Genomic DNA, 24438 nt, shown 5'->3' on the forward strand with positions numbered 1-24438 from the left:
GTCATAGACCATGTTCCAGATTACTGTTCATATTAACACAACATTCATGTAGGGACCAAAGTGAAGTCTGTATTCTTGGTCTATATTGTATCCCTGTCCATTTACCCAGTTTCTGTGTTTGCTAATGGTTTGCTTTATTTTCGTTTTGCTTTAGTTTTTTTTAGCCCTCAAAACTCCCAGGAATCATTGGCAAGAGCAGACATACACTATATGGCCAAAAATATGTGGACACCTGACCATCAGAGTGGATCGTCCCCAAACTGAGAATATCTTTGTATGCTGTATCATTACAGTTTCCCGTCACTCGAACTAAGGAGTCGAACATGTTGCACCATGACAATGCCACTGTGCACCATGCAAGGTTCATAAGGACATGGTTTACCAAGGCTGGTGGGGAAGAACTTGAATGGCCTGCAGAGATCTCTGATCTCAATCCCGCTGAACACCTTTGGGATGAATCGGAATGTTGACCGTGTGCCATGCCTCCTCACGCAACATCAGTACCTGATCTCACTAATGCTCTTGTGGCTAAATGGGCAAATCCCCACAGTCACACTCCAAAATCTAGTGGAAAGCCTTCCCAGAAGAATGGAAGCTGTTATACAAAGCAAAGGGGGGACCAACTCCATATTAATGCCCATAGTTTTGGAATGGAATGTTCAACAAGCTCATATGGGTGTGATGGTCAGGTGTCCACATAGTTTTGGCTATATATTGTATGTATATTCCTCTTGCAACTGCACACATTTCCTATCAGTTTGATTGCAGTTACTGAATAATTCATAGAAGTTACCAAAAAATATGCTTTAAGATGAATAACTGAATAATAACCTGAGACCTTAAGTTGATAAGCATGAACAATCAAGCATGGCAAGCATGAATTTTCCAAGGAAATTATTTTGTTTGTTAGAAATAGATATGCTCACTTTTTTTGAATGCATTGCCAGCATAAAAGCAACATCAGTAACACAGTTATTTAAAAATCTTTAACTTGTAGTCCATGAAATATTGCAGCACAGTGCAGTTTATAAGGTGTATGAAAAAAGATGCAGTTGTTCATATCCATTCTCCAAAAAGTTAAATGATGATGATGATGATTATTATTTTATTTAATATTTTTTTTTTTACATCTGTGGAACTAAAGGTTTAATTGAGTGCAAAGTGTCAAGGGTTCATGCAAAGAACATAATATCTTGGTAAAAAGCAAAATCCAGTTTCCAGGACAAATGTGTTTAATCGAACAATCAACAAGCATGTCCTCACACAGAGGTATTTTTCATACACTTAATTATCCTATGTTTCAGCAATTATATTATCATCCCAACACTGAATTTGATTTTTAATTGCACGAGTGGCTCTTAAAAGGAAGCTCATTTCAGTTGGTATAACTGTCATGGAGCAAGCCCAGACACCAAAGCTATTTTGTGTTACTTGTTCACTTCCATTATTCCCCATTTAAATCGATTCACCATTATATCAAGACCATCTTAAGCATGGTCCATGCATGAACATCGGGTAATTAGGCATCCCTGTTTTTTTGTAAATGTCATTATTTTGAAAATGTAATAACAATGGATAGGGTTAAAATGAGCTGATATGGATTCAAAGACCTCATAGGTAGAGATAGTAAAACTCATCAGTTCTTTGCATACCAAAGAAAATATATAAATGTCAAACAATGAACTCAGATGGAAGAGAATATTAATTGCAAATTCTTTCTGAGTGAATTTCTGCGTACTTCTTGCCTTTATGAATTTATTATTTCAGACTGGTTATATTATCTGATCTGCATTTTTCCTCTTTTAATTACCCACTGAGTCTACATGTATTCAGTAGTCATGTCACTGAATGTCTATTGTTTTCTTGGAAATGTCTTAAAATGAATCTTCTTATTTCAAATTACTATAATGACGCTTAAAGATAGAAATGTGGATACAATCTATATTTTCTGCTGTGACAGCAATATGTGTAATTAGGAGAAGGTGAATTTAATTCTTCTCTACTCTGCCAATCTCACTTCATTTACGTGGTGTATTTAGGGCACATATTAGTTGAAGGCAGGGTGCACAGACACTAGCTAAGTCTGTCTGGAATTCTCCCAGTGTCCCTGTCTGAAGGACTTCTCCTCCCTTTGCCCTTCTAACTTTAATGATTCTAATTCCCCATGCAAATACTATTCATTTGCTTCAGTTGAATAATTCTGGCTTCTCCTTAACCCTGAGGCTGTGGTAACGGAAATACAGGGGAAGACCTGGCAATTACAAATTTGTACCCTACTTCGTGTGCCCTAACTTATCTGAACTACGCTGCCAGTTGTGGAATTGAGGAGAGGAGGTCAAACATCGCCGTCGGATGGTGCACTGTGATTGAAGAAAATTCTTTTGCCAAATAACACATTTTAAAAAAAAATCATGGTAATGTTATCCATGTGAGACATATTTATACATGACTGATTAATTACTGGGTCAGTTATGGGTGGCAGTCTCTGATGCTGAATGAGTGGGTGTGTGTATGTGTGTATGTGTGCACACACAACTGCAACCCAACAGGGGTGATAATCTCTCATTACCCATGGTCCCTGGGTATTTCTGTGTGGTATGGTGTGGGACAATCCTGAGCCATATTCTTCCCAGGGGCAGATGGAGAGAAGGCACTCACTCGATATATAAGCTCCCATGCCTCTTGTCCAGTGTACTCAAGCACAACACATTCATCACTGCAAAGATGTGGCCACTAAATCAACATGATGGGACCCAGATTCCACTGTCCCTGTTTGAATGGCGTCATGTCATATTCTGAGGCCACAATGAATGCATTATCTGTGTTATGGCCATCATGAGCATTCTCTACAGCTGTGTCTTAGACACAGTATTCCACAAATACATACACAGCCAGGCTGAACAAATTGAGTAAATCTTATTGCTGCAAGCTAAATGTCGGACCAATTATCAGTGATATAATGTCAATATAATATTGCAGGGGAAAAACATAAAATATGGTGATAAGATGTATTTTTGTTTACACAATGTAGATTTAGTTTCCCGGATACTATAATTCAGACTCTATAACGGAAACAGTGTAAAGATCTAATTTCACAGTTGAAATGTCTTATTTAGCTGTCTGGCTGCATAGTTAGCTCATTAACACTGTGGGTCTATTAGCCTTGGGCAATGCCATGAACAGAGAAAGAGAGATCATTGTTTCAGAAGTGCCTCTGTGGGACTTCACTATAAATGCACCAAATACATCCACTTCAATATGTGATCTAGATTTTTAATATACTTCTAAGACACCCTTCAGTGGCAAAGGAAATTGTGTTTTTGTCTCATTATTGCATTGTACAATTGGTCTGTGTGCTTGGGGCAAGACTGATCACCAGTGGGCTTACTATCATTATGAGAACGTTTAGTGCCAGTCCCTGTTGCCAGCCGTGCTGATTGTACGAAAACATCCCCCTAATAACCTTAACAAGAATATTGCCCCTGGATGGCCAATGTGTTTCATACAGAGGGGCTGTAAACTGCTGGAGGCAATACATACACTGTCCCTCACAAAGTCACCCTGTGCAGCCTCCCTCATCCTCTCATCTTTATGGCTTCCAGTATTTTGCTCAGGTTCACTAATCCCCTAACCCTCATTTTCTGAGCCTGCCTTTTTCAGCTCTCTGTGACTGATCACACTGTGCAAGTGGAGGGAATAGCTGAACTGATCTCAACATTTACATCACAGAATGGTCAAATACATTTTCTCTGAAGCCATACGTAATTAGATTATATTATGAACGAGACTTTGTTTTGCTTGAAAATCTTGACAAAATAAGAAAGAAGAGTGTCTAATGCATGTATTCATATGCTTGGTTGTTTAGTGGTCATTTATAAAAGAGCCGAAATAAAAATACAGAGAGGGTTATACATATATTTCAGCGAAAAACAATGCCTTTCTGCAGAAATACTACAGCTCCATCCAATATCTTTATTACAGGACTGCAGGGCTTTATACACGCTCAGTGAGCGGCCTATGCGCTGCAAGCAGGGTTGCCAGGTTCAACAACACAAAAATCTCCATTCAATAATTCTGCTGAAAACATGCACATCGGAAGATGAAACTAGTCCAAGGTATTTAACATACACATCCATAAAAAATTTATAAAGCAACTTAAAAACAAACAAACAAACAAATAAATAAATAATTGTTAGGTGTTATAAATAAGGATTAATTAAAACAATTATCAGTTACAACAATTATTAATTTACAACATTTCTACAACATATACAACAGAATTATTAATTACAACAATTATTAATTAATTAATTAATAAATGTTCTGTGTTAAATAGCAGGCGATGACGTCACCAGGCATTCACCACCCACATCTGTATAAATTTATATGACAGATATTTTTTTCTTTAGTTGTTTTAGTGGGAGAGTTAAATATTTAAAGTAGCTATTAAAAAAACCCGCACCTTTTAATTTTCACCCGCAACTGCATTTTTAACCCGTCCTTTAGCATGAAAACAGCGGATCTGGCAACGCTGTGTAAAAGCGAGTCCCCGCCCCCTCAGCCAGCGGTCTACAGCGTCCTCTAGAGCGCGTGGCAGGAAGCGCGCGTGAGCTCGGCGGTGACGTCAGAGGCGCGCTGACTCAGTGCAGTCATGTGTAGGGAAAGTCAGCTCGCTTTACAGATAACAAACAAGGAAATCAGGACTTTTGAATCGACACACAGCCGCCCTGAGATCCCACACTAAACCGAACCTTAGTCACAGTTTATTTAGTTTTAAACGTCCATCGAGTCGTCATGGCATCTCTGTTTAGGAAGAAGACTGTCGACGGTAAGTTACTTTTTTTTTTTAATTGTTGCTGATTAATTCATACTTTTTTTTAGCATCTACTTGGTGCCTTTCACAGTTTCTCCATTCAAACCTTCCACATGTGCTAGTTTAGGAATTCACGTTCTTCCTGTTCTGCTAATTTGGGAAACACCAGCAGCTTTAAGAAAGAAATTATTCTAATTTTCTGATCCCTCTGTGTGAAACAGCAATATGGGGAGAATCATGTTAGCTATAATAATAATAAAAATAATCCCAAATTATAACCACTTAATGTGTCTTATAAATTAATAATTTCACTTAATTATAATCTACTTATTGTGTGTGGAAAGAGCCCTTAGTTCAGTCTATATGAAGTTAGATCCTAAGAGAGATTTATGTAACAGAAGGAGACCCATGTTAACTATTAATAATAATAATAATAATAATAATAATAATAATAAGTAAAATAAAAATAATAAATACAATATAATAACAGATATAAAATATAAAAAATATTAATAATAATAACGGTTGATGTGATAATATTTTTTAACTTAGAACTTTATTTTTTAGAAATATATTCTAAGTAATATTAGTTAGTATATTTTGCAGTTCTCTATAACATGTCAGTGGTTCAGAATTTGAATAACTCACCTGACCACTAATGTCTCACTCAGTCTGTGTGCCTAATGTACCATACTGCACTTGCGCAAGGAAACGCTTACAGTGTTCAAGAATAATTCAAGGTACCTGGTTTAGTTGAAGGGATCCTGTTCCTAATGCGTGATGGAGCCAGACTAAGTGCTTAGTTCATGGCTTAATTCATGGCTTTTATAGCCTATACCTTTCTTTTCCTCACAGTGGTGTCAAATCAACTTCCTTTCAGTTCATGGCACTAGACTGCTGGAGTCGGCTGTATTTATATGATCTATTTTCTTTTATATTGCACATATCTACTTTTATTCTTTTTTGTTTGGCAGAAATGTCTGCTACAAACTCTCTTCACAGTGTTACACCTATTCTGGCTCCCATTTAAATAGCTTTCAACTAATCATTCATAATTCATTTCTGTCATTAAAATGTCTCCAAAAGTGTATATATACAAATCTTTCAGGCTTTACAGTACAGTACATTTTCTTGTTGTATCTGTGCTAACCCATAGCAGATATAACTCACCTGACCACTAAAGTCTCACTCCGTCTGTGTACATAATGTAACATACTGCAGTTGCCTGAGGTAAAGCGTACAGTTTTTGAGTATAATTCAGGATATCCATTTCAACAAGCCATTTAACGTATTGACTGTGTTTAATGAGGTACATCAAAAAGCGGTTTAGTCGGAGGGATCCTGCTCTTAATGCTTGATGGAGCCAGACAAAGTGCTTAGTTCAGGGCTACATTATTCAAGGCTTTTATAGCTAATACCTTTCTTTTCCTTACAGTGGTGTTAAATCAACTTCATATCAGTTTATGGCACTAGACCATTGAAGTTGACTATTTTGTATGTTCAGTTTTCTTTACAGTGCAGATATCTACAATGTTTTGCCAAAAACCTTCTTCTGGCTCCCATTCAAATAGCTTTGATCATTAATAATGGATTCCTGTTATTAAAATGTCTCCAAAAGTGTATGTATATATATATATATATATATACATATATATATATATATATATATATATATATAATATTAAATCTTCCAGGATTTACAATTTTGCCCTTTATTGCACATTTCCTTAACGTTTGTTGTATCTGTGCTAAACCATAGCAGATATGAAGCCCTACCTACACTTCACAATATTTCTTATAATGTAAACCTTTAATAGAATAATTTGTGAGTAGTCTTTTGACAGGTTTACCAGATCACTGTTATAAGTAAAAGCGTACATTAATTAAACACATAAACACAATAAATAATTATTGATACTTACATGTTGGGTGTATTCCTCTGTCATTGCTTTTCCATGGTGTATTTCTCAGGTTCATGTGCCAGTTCAGCATTAGTGCCATGTTAACACAGTATTAAAACAGTGTTAGTGCAGCGCCAGTGTGCCAAACTATCCTCTGCCTTATGTCGAGATGGCACAGTTGGTTTGTCTCGAAGACTTGCGTGGACGACATCCCACCCTCTAATACGTTTCGATGTACGTCATCTTTTACGTAGCGTATTAAAGTCGTTAACAGTTACTTTGCCATTTTTGGATGATAAGTTTGTAAGAAACATTTGTAAAAGTTATTGTGTAATTTTATTTATCCATTTAAAATAAGACTATTTTGATTGCATTTTATATTTGATTGGATTTGTTTGATTCAATGTTTAATTTTTTTTCTTTTTCCAAAAGAAAGGTTTTCACATTCATTTGGGTTTTATTATTATTATTATTATTATTATTATTATTATTATTTGTTTGTTTTAGGAATCCAACTATTTTTCTTTTCTTTTCTTTTGCATTTTTTTCCCTTCTTTTTTTTTTGTTTTATCTGCTTGGCAGAGGAACTTATATCATGATATCATTGTCATACATGAGAAGTGTGTGTCAGACCGTAACATCCCTATGGGCATTGGGCTCCCTTTTCTGGTACCTGAAGTGTGTGAGCATGGATGGTGGATGGAGGTTAATTTTTACACTATAAAAATGTATGATATAAAAAAATGTCTGGTTTGCCTCCAGACAAACTCACCACATCTTTGATTCATGTCTCCCTTTTCCTCTCTCTCATATAAACACTTGAATGTTTTACTCAAGGCAATATTCTGACTTAGTAATCACTTTTTTGTTCATGTAGACTGTCTTATGGGCTAAATGGGTTTCTTTTTAAAGCAAATTATGCAGTTCTTTTTTTATGTACCCAAGTGTTGTTGCACTTAGTTTACAGTTATTTTATAGGGTAATTTACTTCAGGAATTATTTTATTTTAAAATAATATCAAACACAATTTGGTATTATGCAGATGACTTTGATTCTCCGTTTGGAGACTATGATACTGGAGTGTTTCTGTGCTTATAACCCAGTAACAAATTTGGTCACCATTCAAATTAGTAATCCCATGTATTGTAGGGGTGAGCAGCTTTTCCAGTTAAAGGTGTGGTTAAAATTTAGTTGAAGATTTTTAAAAAATGTTAATAAATGGCTGTTGGGAGAATGCCCTGATTTTGGAGGTGCCCAGTTATATTGTTAAAGAAAACTGTATGCTGATTGATATGGCTTTAAAACCAGTTAAATAAACCAGACTCAGTGTTACATGCTCCAGAAGACTTTGGAATTCTCATATCTTTTGCCATCCATCGAATCATGTATGTTTATTTAGCCAAGTAAAGACAAAGTTCACCATTTGAAAATAGCTTTGTGATGGTTTGAAACAGCCAATAACCTCTGTTAAGAAGGTTCGTACTCAATGAAAAGCAATGAATGAATGAGAATGGGAGCTGGAGTGTCATGGTCTGAAGTCCCTATTAAAAAAATGTAGATCCAATAACAAAAAGACCACGCCTCAATGGGACTGAAGCAATACAGTAATAGTGTTGCTTTCCCATGTGATCACAACTAATTAACTCATTACGTTGAACCATTGAACAGTTGTGTACAACTATCGTTTGAGCATGTAGTAAGGGACCAATCTCCATTTCTAGTTCCAGTTTCCATTTCTCTGTAGACAAAATGGTATATCTGTTAACTGTAAATGAGAAAATATACTGAATTAATTTCAGTGTGTTCTTGTCGCATGGCCAACAATAAGATGTAGTTTAATATGATAAATAATTGGAGAATCAAAGCATTGCATATTTAAGAGGTGCAGTTTGATTCCATAAAACACTTAATGGGAGGTGAATTTTTTTGGCAAACAAAATCACACCTCTGCAGACAAAACAGCTTTATTATACATTTTGTACACATATATAGGTGTATATATAGGCATATATATATATATATATAGAGAGAGAGAGAGAGAGAGAGAGAGAGAGAGAGAGAGAGAGAGAGATAGATAGTAGTTATAGATATAGATGTCTATATGTATCTTTAGAGGTGTGAAAATTTTGAACTCCACAAGTTAAAAGCAGCTTTAGTACAACGCTTTCTGAGCATGAATCTGCTGTCAGTATTGCACTGTGTTTAGAATTGGCTTAGTGGCCTACATAGTGGTCCGCACATGCATTAGACCTCAAAGACAGGCTCAGAGATTCAGCTCAATGAACTATAACTGGATTTTCAAGGCAGATTTATTGTATGTTTCTCCTCATCCTCTTCTGCCACAGATATCATCAAAGAGCAGGCAAAAGATCTGAGAGGCACACAAAGACAAATCAGCAGAGACCGTGCTGCTTTGGAGAAACAGGAGAAGCAAATGGTAAGTGGAACAGAAAATGTATGCATGCAAAAAAAAATTATTTCCCAAATTCATGTTTACACTTGAACTATACAGAGCACTTTTAGTAATTTCAATTAAGTGTGGTCTGTTCTGCTTGTGACTTATTGCTCCCAATCTAAAATTAAGTTCTGTGTTTTGGTTTCAGAAATAAGCAAATTAGATGGTCTAAATGGCATTAATAGGAGGGATGTTCTCGCTAAAACACCTGAGGGCTCAGGAGAAAGAAACGCTCTGCAGGCTGTCTGCATTATAACCTTTGAATAATGTATTTCCCCTCACTTTTGCCATGTTTTAATCATTAAACGAAGAAACTGGTCTGGCTTTTTAGTAAACTTCGAAATGTGAATATAATTCAGGATACAGGAGGCTCCTGTAATCTTATGATTTATTTTTATTCTAATTAAGAAAGTGCTCTGTTGTAAGACTTAGAAAGTTGTCTAAAGTGAGCTTTTTTAGCACAGGAAGCATTTTTGTGTCTTTGCGATTCGAAGACTTTCCGGTAAGGCATCGTTTTATCTGTAGGCCTTGACAAACTGTTAAAAACATCTTGTCATTTTGCAGATCGATGCAAAGTCTGCAGTGCAGTGCAGCTTACTTTACCGTAGCTTATGATGGTGGATCTATTGTCAGACTGTAGACAGGAGGCTGTACTGCTTTAGACATCACTCTGTCACTTTTGTTCCAGCTCTCAGACTCTAAGCGCTGCCTAGTGGCTGACACAGCAATAAAACATCCCTAATAAGTTGTATTCCACTGCTCCCATTTCACTCCACCAAACAGTATTAATAATAACCATGACAGGATCAGATGCTCATCAACAGTAAGTTTCAACAGCAGAATTCTCTCTTTTCAAGCAGGAAGAGTGACACCAGACTAGTGAATCATCTGTCATGATGTATACATTGGGCGCAGTTTTTAAGGGCACATTTTTTATGCTGAAGTAGGAAGATGCATTGTATCAGTTTATCAACGCTGCTTTCAGGCCGTTATTTTGTGAAGGAGATTGAGAGACAGCAAGCACCTGTTTCATTGTGCATGAAGCCAGTGCAAGTTTTCAGCACATCAGACTATAACTTGCCCAAGCTCACATCTGCCAAAAAATGATATCTTGTACATTGTACTACAAAACAACATCTCAGTTTAAAAAATGCCAGGTAAGAATGGCATACTTGCTCTTTGCTTTTAATTAATTCTTTATTAATAATTAACACTTCCAAACACGCACCTAATGTGTGTATGCAGTGTTCTGATTTGTTTACGTCTCCAAAGAGGCTAAATAATAAAACATCTTTGTCTAATTTTGTTGGTTAATGATAATGATCAGAACATTCCTCAATCATGGACGTCCAAGTAATGCAGAGAAAGAAAGACTAGAGTTTAATGACTATCCATAAATCCGCAGTACTGCCCTTCAATACTGCCCTTTTTAGTACAATTTTTGTTATAGATGTTTATTTTATGACATTGTATATATTTCCAAACGTTACTTTTCCAATACAAAATTAAAATGTTACAGAAAAATGTTTGTATGTCAGTCGAGAAAGCAACATATTACATATCACTTTTCAGACAAAAAAAAAAAAACATAATGAAGTCTCCACAAGAACTGTGGCAGATTCTCCAAGATGCTCAGTTAAACTTACCACCTAATTTACTTATAAAACTGCACAAAGTGTACCTGAGACTACTAATTTTTTTAAAAAAAGGTTGTCACACCAATATTGACTTTAATTTATTACTGTTTACTGTTTGCTTATGAACTTTTGAACTCTTTGAAACTTTTCATTATTATAAAATTTCATTATTTTTGAGGCATCTTTGCTTTACAGCCTTTCTTTACATATGCCTAAGGCTTTTACACAGTACTGTATATTCAAAAGTTTTTATAGAACAGATGGCATGTACCACATATTTAAAACTGAATAGAAAAAAGTTCTCCTACTTTTTCATTGCTATTTTTTTTTAACCCCAACACTAGCAGCACTGTGGTACTATTCACTTTGGTGGAAATCTGTCGTACACTTTTTGCAGGCAGATGTTTTATGAGCAATTTTGTTCATTTATTAATGAACCCATGAATGTATTCTGATGTTGACACAAAAACCCAGCTAATTCTGCGCTGCTAATGTGCAGCTTTCCAGTAACCTGAGACTGTGGTGGTGTTGCAGGGCAGAGTCGTGTGTATATTTTCACTCTGCATTAGAGCATATTTCTAATGCATAAAGTCCCTGGAGCCCTAATATGCTGCTTTTATTCACTAACTAACAGATGCTTACTTGAGAATCTAAACCAGTCATCAGCTTGGTGCATCGGCTTCCAAAGTTTGCTTTGTTACATATCCACACCACCATTGAGCATAACTCTTGTTATGAATACCATAGGTGGTATTGCTTTAAGAGGCATTGCAGGTAGGAAGCCATATTTAATTTAAATTATAAATCTGTTTGTCCTCAACAGGAAATGGAAATTAAGAAAATGGCCAAGGCTGGAAACAGAGATGCCTGCAAGATCCTGGCTAAGCAGCTGGTCCAGCTGAGGAAGCAGAAGAACCGAACCTATGCTGTGAGCTCTAAAGTGACCTCTATGTCCACACAGACGAAGGTCATGAACTCTCAAATGAAAATGGCTGGAGCTATGTCTACCACAGCCAAGGTAAGGCTGTTACTTTTTGGTGCCGCTAGACATCCCTAAGTTTAGGAAAGATCCTGTTAACTTTATGTGATCAGTGTTGGTGGGAAAAAGGCTGCAAAAGCAGAAGCCCATACACAGCAGATTCTGAACTACAAAGGAATGCATAAGCAGGTGTAATTAGCATTAGTCTCTGGAGCAGACGAGGCAGCAGGCATGCAAATGAACCATTCCTGATAGCTAGTAGCAGAGAGAAAAACAAGCATATCCTAAACCCATTGGAGGGCAAGTCTGGTGCCAGCAGCTGTGGTAAGTCAAGGTATAGCAATAGTGTCTATTAAATTGCTGCAATGAAAAAGCTTGTAGTTGGGTCTTGGAAGTGAGGCGAGCCACTGGTCGCTGGATGCCTAGGACTAGATGACCAGGTTGAGCCCTGAGCATTTACTTTGGAAAAAAAAAAAGTGTGTTCAAAGCAATACTCCCAAGACTCAAATATTCACCTGAATTCCTAAACTAGGAATAAGGATATAGGACTCTGCTTCTGGTTTGTGGGCCAGGATTAAGGGGATTTGTATTATGCCATTAAAGATGAAATTCTTAGACTGGTGCAAGAAAAGTGCATCTTATTTAGATGTCTAAAATTACATTTGAAGTCAGACCTCTAGGGAATGTTGGACAGTTCTGTAAATTATCATATCATGTTTCACAAATGATTTAGTCAGTATTCACAAGGGAAATTGCAGTATTGAAATAAGTTGTTGTTTTTTTTTTTTGGCTGCTCCTGTCAGGGGTTGCCACAGCGGATCATCTTCCATTGTCCGCATATTGCTTTGGCACAGGTTTTACGCCGGATGCCCTTCCTGATGCATCCCTCCTCATTTATCTGGGCTTGGAACCTGCAATGAGAGTGCACTAGCCTGTGCACCACTAGTGGCTGAGGTTGGCGCCCAGCGTGGGGCTCAAACCCACATTCCTGAGATCAAGAGTCCCATGCTCTACCAACTGAGCTAGCTAGCGCTAAATAAGTATAGTGCTGATAATATATGATAATAATATAAAATGTAAATGATAGTTAATTAAATTTAGTAGGTGTTTTCCCCCCTCTAGTTTATAGTTAAACTAGGACACACTTACACACATACACAGACACGCAGACACATGCGCACGCACACACACACACACACACACACACACACACACACACACACACACACACTGAATCAGATACTATCTTCTCTGTGTCAGGAAGGAAGCTATTAATATTTACTTCTCTGACTGTTGATGTGTCCTGGGAGTTGTAGTGTCATAGTGAAGGCTTTGTGGAAGAGCTGCTGTCAAAGACATGGTCTGTAATGAGGATGTGACGGAGATGATTTGTGTAAATAATTCTCTATAATCAAATGGGGCTTTTCCTGTTTTGTCTGCAGTGTCATTCTGCTGAAACCCCATAGGGCCTTTAAAAAAAGTCTGCTCTCAGCTCAACCTGTTTTATATGTGCTGTACTTACAACAGGATTTATGTTGAACTACATTGAAAATGTATTCATCCATGCTGGATCCTGCCTGTGATTCTAATGTTTTATCCCCATGTGTCAAATAATACCTTAATATTTTTCTCTGAATCTGATTTATAGCATGAACTCTGTGTATCTTTCAGACTATGCAGGCTGTCAATAAAAAAATGGACCCAAAGAAGACTTTACAGACAATGCAGGACTTCCAGAAAGAAAACCTGAAAATGGGGATGACTGAAGATATGAGTGAGAATACTTATTATTATTATTATTATTATTATTGTTATTGTTATTTGGTTGACCCTGTTTCACAGAGACATACTTTACGCTGGAGAAAAATAAGTGAGACTTTGGAAGTCCAGGTCAAAACAAAAAAGAAGATAAATTGATCATTAAATATGTACTATATATCCAAAGTAGTTCAAAAAATAAGTACTCAAATATAAATATTTTATATTCTTACAAAATTAGTATTTCTTTTAGTCATTTATCCTGTTCCATTCCCTATTATTATCTTTTAATATTTTTATATTTATTTATTTTTCTTTATATACTGTATTTGTTCCCATAATTATTGTTTTCTCCATTTGTGTTCATATTTATTCATTAATCTCCAGAATTTTTCCTCCCTACCATTTTCTGTATTTCCTTGCCCTTATGATAATGAGGAGTCAGACAATGTTTCATTAATCACTGGATACTTCGAACTAGTCAACTAACGGCTGCGCACAGACAACAGATCTACACATCTAATATTACTAAAAATGATCTGAAATTATGGTTTTTGTGGCACTAAAAGAGACATAAATTTATCTTCATCAGCACACATGAATCTTTTTTAGAACATGTCTCATCTCTGGTGTTGATTTCTGTGCTTGAATGTAAAAAAACACACCCCATAATTATCATATAGATGAAATACAGAAATAAATACAAAGGAATACAAATGCATAAAAGAACAGACAAATAAATACTGAAATACAACCACAAATAATTATGTGAATGCATAAATAAATAAGTGCATATTTATTATGTTTGTTGTTATTTATTAGTGATTTATTTATATAACCATAAGACATACTCATGTCATATTTAGTGAACAATAAATTACTAATAATGTTTTTTTTAATCCTCAGTCAATGATACACTGGATGACATCTTTAGTGAGTCAGGTGATGAAGATGAATCTCAGGACATTGTGAACCAGGTGCTGGATGAAATTGGAATTGAAATTTCTGGAAAGGTATGAGACTCATTTACTCTCTAGCTCCATTGCTTACTAGTTTTCCATCTGTCTCCTATGAATTGTTTGGCGTTATACATAGGTTTTAGGTAGTTTAGGCAGATGTGTGGCTTTTGGCTTTGCCTTTGGTTTGTTGCTTACCCGATTCTGTCAACTCAGACAGATGTATAATGTGCTCCTTTGGGCTGAAAAATAATCTATATATTACCACCTTTCTTTCAGCTTTCTCTTTGTTAGTTCTTGATGAAATGATGTGACTATTTATTCTTGAAGTGTCAGACATTAATCTGAAGGCCTGACACAGACAAGCAGCTGTATGGTTGTTGGTTGTTAAGCTGATGTGATTTTGCTGAATGGTTTTGTGCAGATGGTGAGAGCCCCCTCAGCTGGAAAGAGTCTCCCCGGTGCATCAAAGGCCAAAGCCGCGACCATTTCCGATGAGGACATTGAGAGGCAGCTGAAGGCCCTGGGAATGGATTGAACCTCTTTACACTCTACACCTGTGCTCTCAGAGCCAAAGCAAAGGGCTTATACTAAAGCACACATACACACATGACCTTACTGGCTGTGGGTACAGAGAGCCACAGGGCTAGCTACTAAATCAATGATGTAAAAATGTAATAATCATGTAGCTTGTAGGATTTGCTGTACATATCTAAAGAGTACAAATGGTGTTGGGGGTCAGTAAAGGAATGGTCTTGTGAAGGAGGTCTCAAATCCCCAATATCTATATCCCCACATATCCCCATTTCTCCACTAGTGATGGAGTTTCAGCATCTCCCAACTCCCTACTATTCAACATCTCCTACCCAAGTTGGGGGCCTTGGTGTGACTTCAGCCCACATTTACAGAGTTCTCCCTTTTTTACAGTTCTTCAGTCCCTTGTCATGTCATTTAGCTGAAGGCATGGTTTGCACTCTCAAAATTATGGAGTTATGGTTTTAGTGTACATAATATGAACTTTCTGGTAAAGTATTTATACATGTACTGTTTTGTAATTTTGCAGATATGAGACACTCATTTTCCAATTCTTTTATCTCTGTAGGTTCTCTAGCATGAATATTGAAAGTAAGTTCAAGCTTAGGCTTTGTTCTCATAATGAAATGAGTGGCTTTGATATGCAGTTGGTAAGGATTTGGTAAGCATTTGTCTTGTTCATTGAAAAATCTTGCATAAAGATTTGATGAATGGCATTATGATGAAATGCTCGTCATTACTGAATTAATTTGGAAGGCTAATTGATGCACAGTCGTAATTAACTTAATACATACTGTAATTTAGATATGACTGCACTAGGATATACAAGTGATCCTGTCAGCAGTACTAACTCAATTAGCTCTATATTAGCTCCACTAAGAGGTCTTTAATTGGATGCAGGCACACAGGTGTTGAAGAAACCCAAAACTGTAGTGTCAGCTCCAGTTAATTAGGTGGTCTAGTATTTGCTGAAGAACACTGTGTTTCAGACGTCATTATCACAGCTTAGGCCACATTTGCAGGCTAATTATGCTAAAGGTCTGTTACTGACCTGAGAATTCCCCTGTCATGGTCAAATTAGAGCCGTGTCTACAGATAAGAGAAAGAAGCTGTGAAAATTGCCAGGAAGGAAGTCAGTGTTACTGCTGTGGTTTTCATGTTAATGAGTGAATACATCATTAGCTGAAGGACATTTACATTTAAATCATACTGTGTCTACTGAATTGTACAACTTGAATTGTAAAGTATGCAAAAGTCATTAAACTCTGGTGTAGCTTTAGTGCCAGTTGGAAAAGCAATACATCTATCCACCTTTTGTTTTCTTTTTAACATTATGATTATCAGTATGTTTTAATTGAATGTTTATTTAGTTTTTTTTTTTATTCTAACTTATGTTAAATGTACATGAATAAAATTTTATTGATTCATTTGGTTTTGTAATGAATTAAAAAAGTAACTCCTTGTGGTGTGCTCTTTGTTTCCTACATGTTACAAATGCATCAGAAGGTTTTTTTTATGATTTTGTTTGTTTGTTTTTGAGAAATTGTGATGCATAAATATACAAGTGTCAAGTTGTCCTTTTAGACCATATTTAATTGCATTAAATTATAGTTAATTGCTCATAATTATAAGCAAATATAATTTTTACATAAGGTCTTAATGAGTTTTTGCAGCATGACCTTGCTTAATTGAATTTCTGTGGAACCCATTAGTTTTGAAATAATTTATCAGTGTTTGAAATAATGGCTTATAAATCATTTTAAAATGAATAGATTTGTTGAGAAAATCCATCACTGCAAATTTTATTGTTTTTTATTATTCTGTATATACTGTATGCATATATAGTTACTTGGTATTAAATTTTCCCAACAACAATGCACCATTCTAAAGTGTAAATTCGACTATATAACTCAGATATGTAATTTTTTTGTTTATGGCAAGCAGTGACAGGATACTGATGATGGTATAGATCATATTTCATGAATATGGGTGAGAAAGTCCTTTCGAATGTGTTCATACACTCAGGACTGTAGAACATTACAATAAATATTCCACAATAAAACCCAGTGGGGACAGAGAAGTGCTAATGCTACTGCTCTACACACCTGGAGGAGTAAATTAATGTCTGCCCCCACACTTGGGACATATACATCCCCCCCCCCCCCCCCCCCCCCCCCCCCCATCTTTGTGTGTCTGTGTGTGCATGTGTTGTCTTTATATCTTCTAGTATGACTGTTGTGAATTGAATACTATGCTTTTTTTATACAGTTTTTGCTGCCATTATTTCAACTTTGTTAGTTATACAAGACAATGCCATCAATTGTGCTTATCTGTTTTTAATTATTTAAGGTATTAACACCAGTGTGATTAGAATGCGAGTCTTTAAAAACTCACATGCCCATTACACCCACCATGAAGTCCTCTTATGTGCGTTTTCATTGTCATTCACTTTCTATTATGTAACAGTGATTTTACAATAGGAAATCAATATTCCACTGCCTTACTTGTAGATTAATTCAGTATATTACATTTTAATTGGCAATTACTGCAAAATTCAGACCTGAATATATTAATTTAAATAACTTACTATATTAAATGCACTTGGATGAAGTATTTGTTCATCCAAATAAAATAAAAAAAATCCTCAAAATGAGTCAAAATGATGTGAAAATAATTATGGTAACCCAACTGTATGTTAATGATTTACAGCATTTCCTCTGCATGTGTTCCCTTAAATGGGTCACCTCTGTACAGGCAGAGCACTACATTCACTCCTGTTAACAAATCAGGAAGGTTTTCCCCCCTGTACAATGTCAGTATGCACTATTGTATAATGCTCTGAACAATATTACTGCATTCTCTTTGACACAAATTTACTTTGATTGTCTGAGGAGTTAAGAGGTAAAGGGTCTGAGCCTGAGAAGAGTAGCTTTTTAACACATGATCATTATTATCATCATCTATCATGTCTACCTACAGTATCTTTGGTCATGAAAGAGCTGTGGTGTAGACTTGTCTTGACTCTTTTCTCCCTCTGCCTGCGGTTGCAGAACCAAACACGCACCACCTCCTTCTCTAAATGGAGTCCCTCTGCCATTCGCACAATCTCCTGTGAGGACGGCTTACTCTTCTCCACAAAATTCCTCTCCAGCGCTTCCTTTGCCCCTAGACTGAGGAAGTGAATGAAAAATACATTTCTGGTATCTGGTGTTTTGACATAATGAAAGAGCAAGATATCTCAGAGATTCACATGCACATGAATAGTACCTGATGGTAGTTCTTCGCTTCCGTTTGCGTTCTTGAAGTCCCATTTTGTCATTAAATAATGCTGTGGAGAGAAATGAAGTGTGGATACACACCTGAGCATGATTTCTGATTTCTGTAAATTGCCTTTTGACAATAGCTGGGACCATATGTACCTGGATATTTCTGTCTCTGATATACTGACAGTATAGTCTAAACTTTTAAGAAGTTAAGATACAATAGTGGAATACTTTAATGTAGTATATTACATGGTTCAGTGTAAGCTGCTCTTGTTGATCACTCACCACCAGCCTGCTCAGCCTCCTCCAACCATTTGGCAAGTATGGACTTCAACTTGCAAGCATTTTTGAAACTGAGCTGGAGGTTCTCAAAGCGACAGATGGTCGTCTGACTGAACTCAGAGCCGTGTACAGCTGCTAGAGCCTCTCCAACATTAGTCTGAGTGTAACCTGTGAGTTTTATATAAGACATTATATTTTTACTGCTGATACTTTCGTACATTAATATCAACTTTTTGTAATTTTGTTCACTCCCCTTGAACCTCCACATTTTTCTGGTTGTATCAGAATTAATTATGGGGTTTCACAGCAACAAGGGTGAATACTTATGCAATCACAAATTTTATGGTGTTTATTATGTGAATAATATTTTTCACAAGTGAAAAATATATGAAAGTGCATTTCAAAATGTTATGAGCTGAACTTGCACTGTGAATTCAGGTAAACGCATGTGACGTGTGCAATGTGTGAAAATAAATCAATATGATCAAGTGAAAATAAGTGAAACACATGAATTATCCTACATATGAAAAATTAACATGTGAAAATAAACTATTTGTGTGTAAAAATCACATGTGAAAATAAAAACACATGCCATACATGTGAAAAGTCCACTACATGTGACAGTTGTGTGTCTAAGTACTATACAGAACGTGTAAATTTCCCATAATGAATCAGGTGGGTATTCATCTGACTTTTCAGGTCTACAACTGGAGACTAAAAAAATAATGATAAAAAAACTGAAAGCATATGTTTGCTTTTGTATTATAATTTGATCTAACTGAAGTCTATACTATTACCACCAGCCTTTAAAAACAACACAATGACTTGGACAAACCGAGTTTGATTCTGCGTAGTTTGAAGTCATTGGCAAACTTCTCGAGCTCACGGATCTGGGGTGAGTCCATGTCTGGAGGTTCCTCTGGGGCTCGACTCTTCCTCCTCAGCTCTTGTTTGATGTCTCCCAGAGTAGGCTCATCTGTGAACAGGGCCTGGGGCAGTGCGGAGAAACTGTGGGACAGAGTGCACGAACCTCCAGCCAGACTGTGCTCAGGGAACTTATACAGACATGGAGCCAGGGCACCTTAGGGTTAGATGAAGTAGGGGACATTAGCAATGGTACAATGGTGTGTTTATTTATTAACAACTGGTAAGGAAATTAGGTTGGTTGTAATGCTATACAACACATGTGATCAAAATATTATACTATATTGTAGCCATGTGCATTGAAACCTAATTGGTGCAAATGGTTTTCTAGTTGGCACAAAAAAGGACTGTGCTTCCCCCTTGTGGAAAGATTTGTAGGCTGCAGTTCCCCAACATTTCACAGTTTTTCTGCTGACCCATCACAACAGTAGAAAAATCCTGGTTTAAATTACACTTAAAATAGCATGCTAGACAATGTTTCATGTATAATTTTTTATCTTTTTGGGATTAGACTTTTTGCCTTCCTTAAGTCAGAGGTTCTCAAACCTTTTGTAGCCAGGGACCCCTTTAACTGTAAAATAAATTCCACAGCTGTATACTAATACAGATTTATTTTAACAACATAATCCAACTATTCAAATATTTGACTGATTATCTGAATATTTGCAATATTATTATGGCTATTTATTGGAGCCATAGAACATTTTATTCCTGGATGTTCCACTGACAATTTTTTTCCCTTAGCTGACATTTGTAAGCTTACTTGTTTCTGAGTTATTAAGGGTTGGATTAAGATAACACTTTGAGAAGCACTGCACTATATACAGTATATCAATTATATTATTCATGTCTTTACCATAATATTAATCCTCCCTATAGACACTAGGGGGAAGCCTATTCACACTTTTCAGTCCAGGTCCTCAAACATATGATCCCAGAGTTTGTCCAGTCTATATATACTGCAGTTACACTGAATTTCTTATTTGGTACACCTCAGAGATCTATTTTGGAATGATAAAGTGACCTTAGCAGGTAGCAGCGTCTTATTCAGCTCAAACAAAAGCAGAGAAAAGGGCTTGATTCATGTTCTGTCCTGAAGACTGTACCTTGAAGTGAGTTGGCTCCATTGACCATATTGTGTGGGACACTGCAGGTCTGCAGGATGCGCGTCTGAGAGATGCTGGCTGAGAGCATTTCCTGTGCTGGGGACAGAAAACCTATGCTGTCATCATCAAACACTCACACTCACACTCGAAGAGTAGCATTGATTGCTATCACTCAAAGCACTGAATCATGCTTTGAATGAAGGCTTCTGAAGAGCGCTCTGACGAAGGCGAACAGCGAGGTGACCCAACACACCTGCCATCATGCCGTAGGTGGTCTGCTGGTTGCTATAGTGACATGGGGGCATGGAGTAGTGCAGGCCGGCTGAGGCGTTGCTCAGGGCAGAAGTGGACAGATGCATGTGAGAGCGCTTGGATGACTGGACCAGGGGCAGACCTGAGGGAACTGTGGAGAGGAGCACAGGACATGCATGTAATCTTATCAGCTATATCCAAAGGACAAAATGATAAGAAGAATGACAGATGTGCCTCAGGGATTCTTGGGACTGAGATAAAACCATCACATTGATTTGATGTCCTTAGAAAAATAGACTATAGGTAAAATAAAAGAAAAACTCTATATATTCATATAATATGTATTACATTTCATTTACATTTACATTTACATTTACATTTACATTTACGGCATTTGGCAGACGCCCTTATCCAGAGCGACTTACAATAGTGCTTTGAAGTCTATCAAAAATACATACTGATATTGGCTCACTAGGTCACAAACTAGGAATATCATCAGTCCAAAACTCTGTTGGGGATTTATTTTTTTTTTTGGTGAAAGTGCTAACTTAAGTACTTTTTAAGTTACATGTTTGAGTTTAACAGCCATTATTTCATATTGGAAAAATTTGTTATTTGTCACTGATGTTTTGGTATCAGTAGTTGCCCTATAATGAAATGATTTCACAGAAAAACAAAAATATTCCTTATTAAAATTCCTTTAGTACCAAAGAGCTCTAACAGAGAATTTTGCTTTAAAGTTTCTTAACCCCATCTGCATTCTTTGATTGAAGCTTTGTTGAATTAAACCTCCCATCCTCCCATTATATAAAGACATCTCTCCATTATTTGTTCTTTTTATCTGCTCACAATAAGGCACCACATGATATATCAGCATGACAGCAATTGTCGATACATTATTAGATCAGCCCTCTTGAAAATGTTCAGGGGCACCCACCTGAGTTCAAACTGAGGCAAGTGAATAACTGTGCGCTGGTAGAAATAACATAAGTGGTGCATTATACTGTTAAGCAATTGTGCTTGAATGCTAGGATTTATTGTGTTTAGCAATGAGTGGGAGAAAAACATCACAGGTCACTGAGCTTCTTAGGGACATTTATACAAAGCTGTCTCACATGTAAGTCACTGATGCAAAGAACAAATGCTAATTTAGCTATCAACGCATCAATCCAACAACATGTCTGGTTCTGTAATTGCTATGTGAAAACAGCAGCTGTGCAAACTGAGCTTATAATTTTTACTTATTCAAATCAATTACCGTTCGTCAGTCCAAATTCTCCACATGCTAACTTACACACACATACAAAACACAACACAACCCATTTTCATTAGACAGCACTGTACAGCTGTTGCCTTGTCAAAGAAAAGCAAATATTAGACAATTCACTGTGGAATATTGAATATAGATAGTGTGGGTAAATGGAAAAGCACTTGAGTGAATGATTACACTTAAAATAAGCAATTTTCTCTCAATAATATTAACAGTGTCAGTACACATTCAACTCTGAGCTTAGAGTTGAAATACATTTACATTTCCGTAACTTGGCGGAAATGAAGAGAATGAATAAAGTAGAATAGAGTTTGTGGTGTTTATGGAAAGGTCATGACTTCAATGTAAGTGAAAGACAGACAGTGATCAGGAGAGATGCGTAAGCAGTAATACTGGAGAATCTCTGTGCTATAGAAAAACAGTGACTTCCCATACCATGTCCTAATCACTTCTCTGTCTCTATCTCTCTCTCAGACAGCTGTCTCAATACCTCTGTCTGCTCTGAGATCAACTTAGAACAATCCTCTTTGTCTTCACACTTATTAATATTTCAAGACAAAGTATTGCTCAGTCAGTGAGGAAGACTGCTGCGTGAATGCTATTTTGCAGGAAAGCTGTCAGTTAATTGAGTGAATTAAAACCCAGTGTCAGCAGCGTTGTCAACAGTAGACCAGAAACAAATCAGCTGGCAATAGAACACCTCAGTCCTCAGAAATGATCTTATAATTGCCTGTAGATTGTGCTGACAGATGTCAGGACTCTCATCACTGTACTTTCCTCTATTTCAGTGTAAGATAAATGAGGTGAGTCTGCTGAATGATGGTGCAGTTACCTGGAGGCACAATGTTGGTGGTGTGGCTGGTGACGGGAAGGCAGTCAGCAGCTCCAGCATGGTGCATAAGCAGAGGTAGAGCAGCTGAATCGCCGCTCAAAGTGCTGAACGAGTCAGTACTGCTGAAGGCCTGGCAGCTCATGTCTCTCTGTCTATCTCTGTCCTGATATCTCTGTGGTCACCTGCACTGCCAGTATCAGGCCACCTGTGTGACACATGCATGGCGTGTACAGGTATTTATACCAGCTTCTCCTTCAGGTTTGCTCATCCATGTTAATGCTTCCCTTCCCAGGGCTACACCCGGCCTCCACAGCCTCCCAGAGCAAAAGCACAGTAATTAGGGCAAAAAGGGGTAACTTGACACCACCCCCCCTATTTCCACTGTCCACGAGGGTTTCAGTTAATGCCTGTCACTGCTTATACAAATCCACTGTGATTGTTTATAGGCTGAGGATGTACGAAGGCAGCCAATTATAAAATGCTGCACAAAGGATTAGATGTTATTGTTGTTGTTGTTTTTTTTTAATCAGATATATATGAAAAGAAAGAAAAGACATGAATAGAAATTAGAATAAGTGTGTAAGTGTGTAAGCCTTAAATGATTTACAAGATTTAAAAATCAAAGTTGTAAATTAATAATAATACTAACTTGGGATGTCTTAGGTAGTATGTGAATATATTTTACAAGCACAGTGCAATTTAATTAGCACACAAAATTTTATGAGACATACTGTTTTATGACTCACCTTCAGTTTTCAGGCAATGAAAATCTTTTATGCTTTACATCTGTCGCTTTTAGAAGTACAACTACAGGGAATCTTTCTGCAGTAAAATTAGCCAATTCTGAAACATCGTTTATCTAGGCTTTTTATGTGTATAGCATGCCAGCTGGTAAGTGAGGATTACCCTTTAGATGACTGCTATTGAGATAGTCCATTTGTGTAATTGTTAAAAGCACACGTTTGAGCTGCCCTGATTACGCCTCATCCTGATGTCTTGACTTGTTCTGCTTGTGATCATTTTACTCTCAGTGCTTAAGTGAGCAGGTGAATGGCCCTCCAAGATTTACGGCCACCCACAACTGATCAACAGTTGAAGTAGAGCTCTTCAGAGTCTTTGTGTTTGACAATGACGTGTATTGTCAGCATAGTGGTCAATGCTCATCTTAATGCACTTTAGGGTTTTTGCACTTAGAGATGAAAGTGAAAAGATATGCACAATTTTTCTACATTATATCTGCATATGAGCTTACTTGCACCTTACTGCCTAAAATTAGTTTTTCTCTCCATATCTCTATGGCCAGATAAAACATTTCTTTTTTATCTTTGTTACCCTCCAAAGTCCTCAAAAGCTATTTGCAAAATTGTCAGATAAAAAAAATCTCACTAATTTATTGAGGAAAAATTTTGTTCCAAAATAATGTAAAAATGTATTCCGTCAGGGCAAGACCGTTAATTATTAAGGCAAAACGTGTTT

General features: G+C 36.8%; 2 protein-coding genes and 1 non-coding gene across 3 annotated transcripts; 1 reads left to right on the forward strand and 2 right to left on the reverse strand.

Annotated features, from left to right (window-relative positions):
• Positions 1-4601: 4601 nt before the first annotated feature.
• Positions 4602-16494, forward strand: chmp2ba (charged multivesicular body protein 2Ba). Its single transcript, XM_026948168.3, has 6 exons — positions 4602-4828; positions 9060-9151; positions 11630-11824; positions 13457-13559; positions 14450-14556; positions 14924-16494. Exons 1-6 carry the CDS (start codon positions 4795-4797, stop codon positions 15035-15037), a joined length of 645 nt encoding a protein of 214 aa, XP_026803969.3. The 5' UTR covers positions 4602-4794; the 3' UTR covers positions 15038-16494.
• Positions 12745-12818, reverse strand: trnak-cuu (transfer RNA lysine (anticodon CUU)). The gene has a single exon. It is a non-coding gene; the product is annotated as a tRNA-Lys (tRNA).
• A 736-nt stretch (positions 16495-17230) lies between the features above and the next one.
• On the reverse strand, positions 17231-23156 carry pou1f1 (POU class 1 homeobox 1). Its single transcript, XM_034304766.2, has 7 exons — positions 22963-23156; positions 20862-21011; positions 20609-20704; positions 19414-19659; positions 18582-18746; positions 18301-18361; positions 17231-18203 (listed from the first exon to the last, which is right to left on the reverse strand). Exons 1-7 carry the CDS (start codon positions 23102-23104, stop codon positions 17990-17992), a joined length of 1074 nt encoding a protein of 357 aa, XP_034160657.1. The 5' UTR covers positions 23105-23156; the 3' UTR covers positions 17231-17989.
• Between the last annotated feature and the right edge of the window lie 1282 nt (positions 23157-24438).

The sequence above is a fragment of the Pangasianodon hypophthalmus genome, chromosome 5 (assembly GCF_027358585.1).
Source record: "Pangasianodon hypophthalmus isolate fPanHyp1 chromosome 5, fPanHyp1.pri, whole genome shotgun sequence".
In the NCBI taxonomy this organism is placed as follows: Eukaryota; Metazoa; Chordata; class Actinopteri; order Siluriformes; family Pangasiidae; genus Pangasianodon; species Pangasianodon hypophthalmus.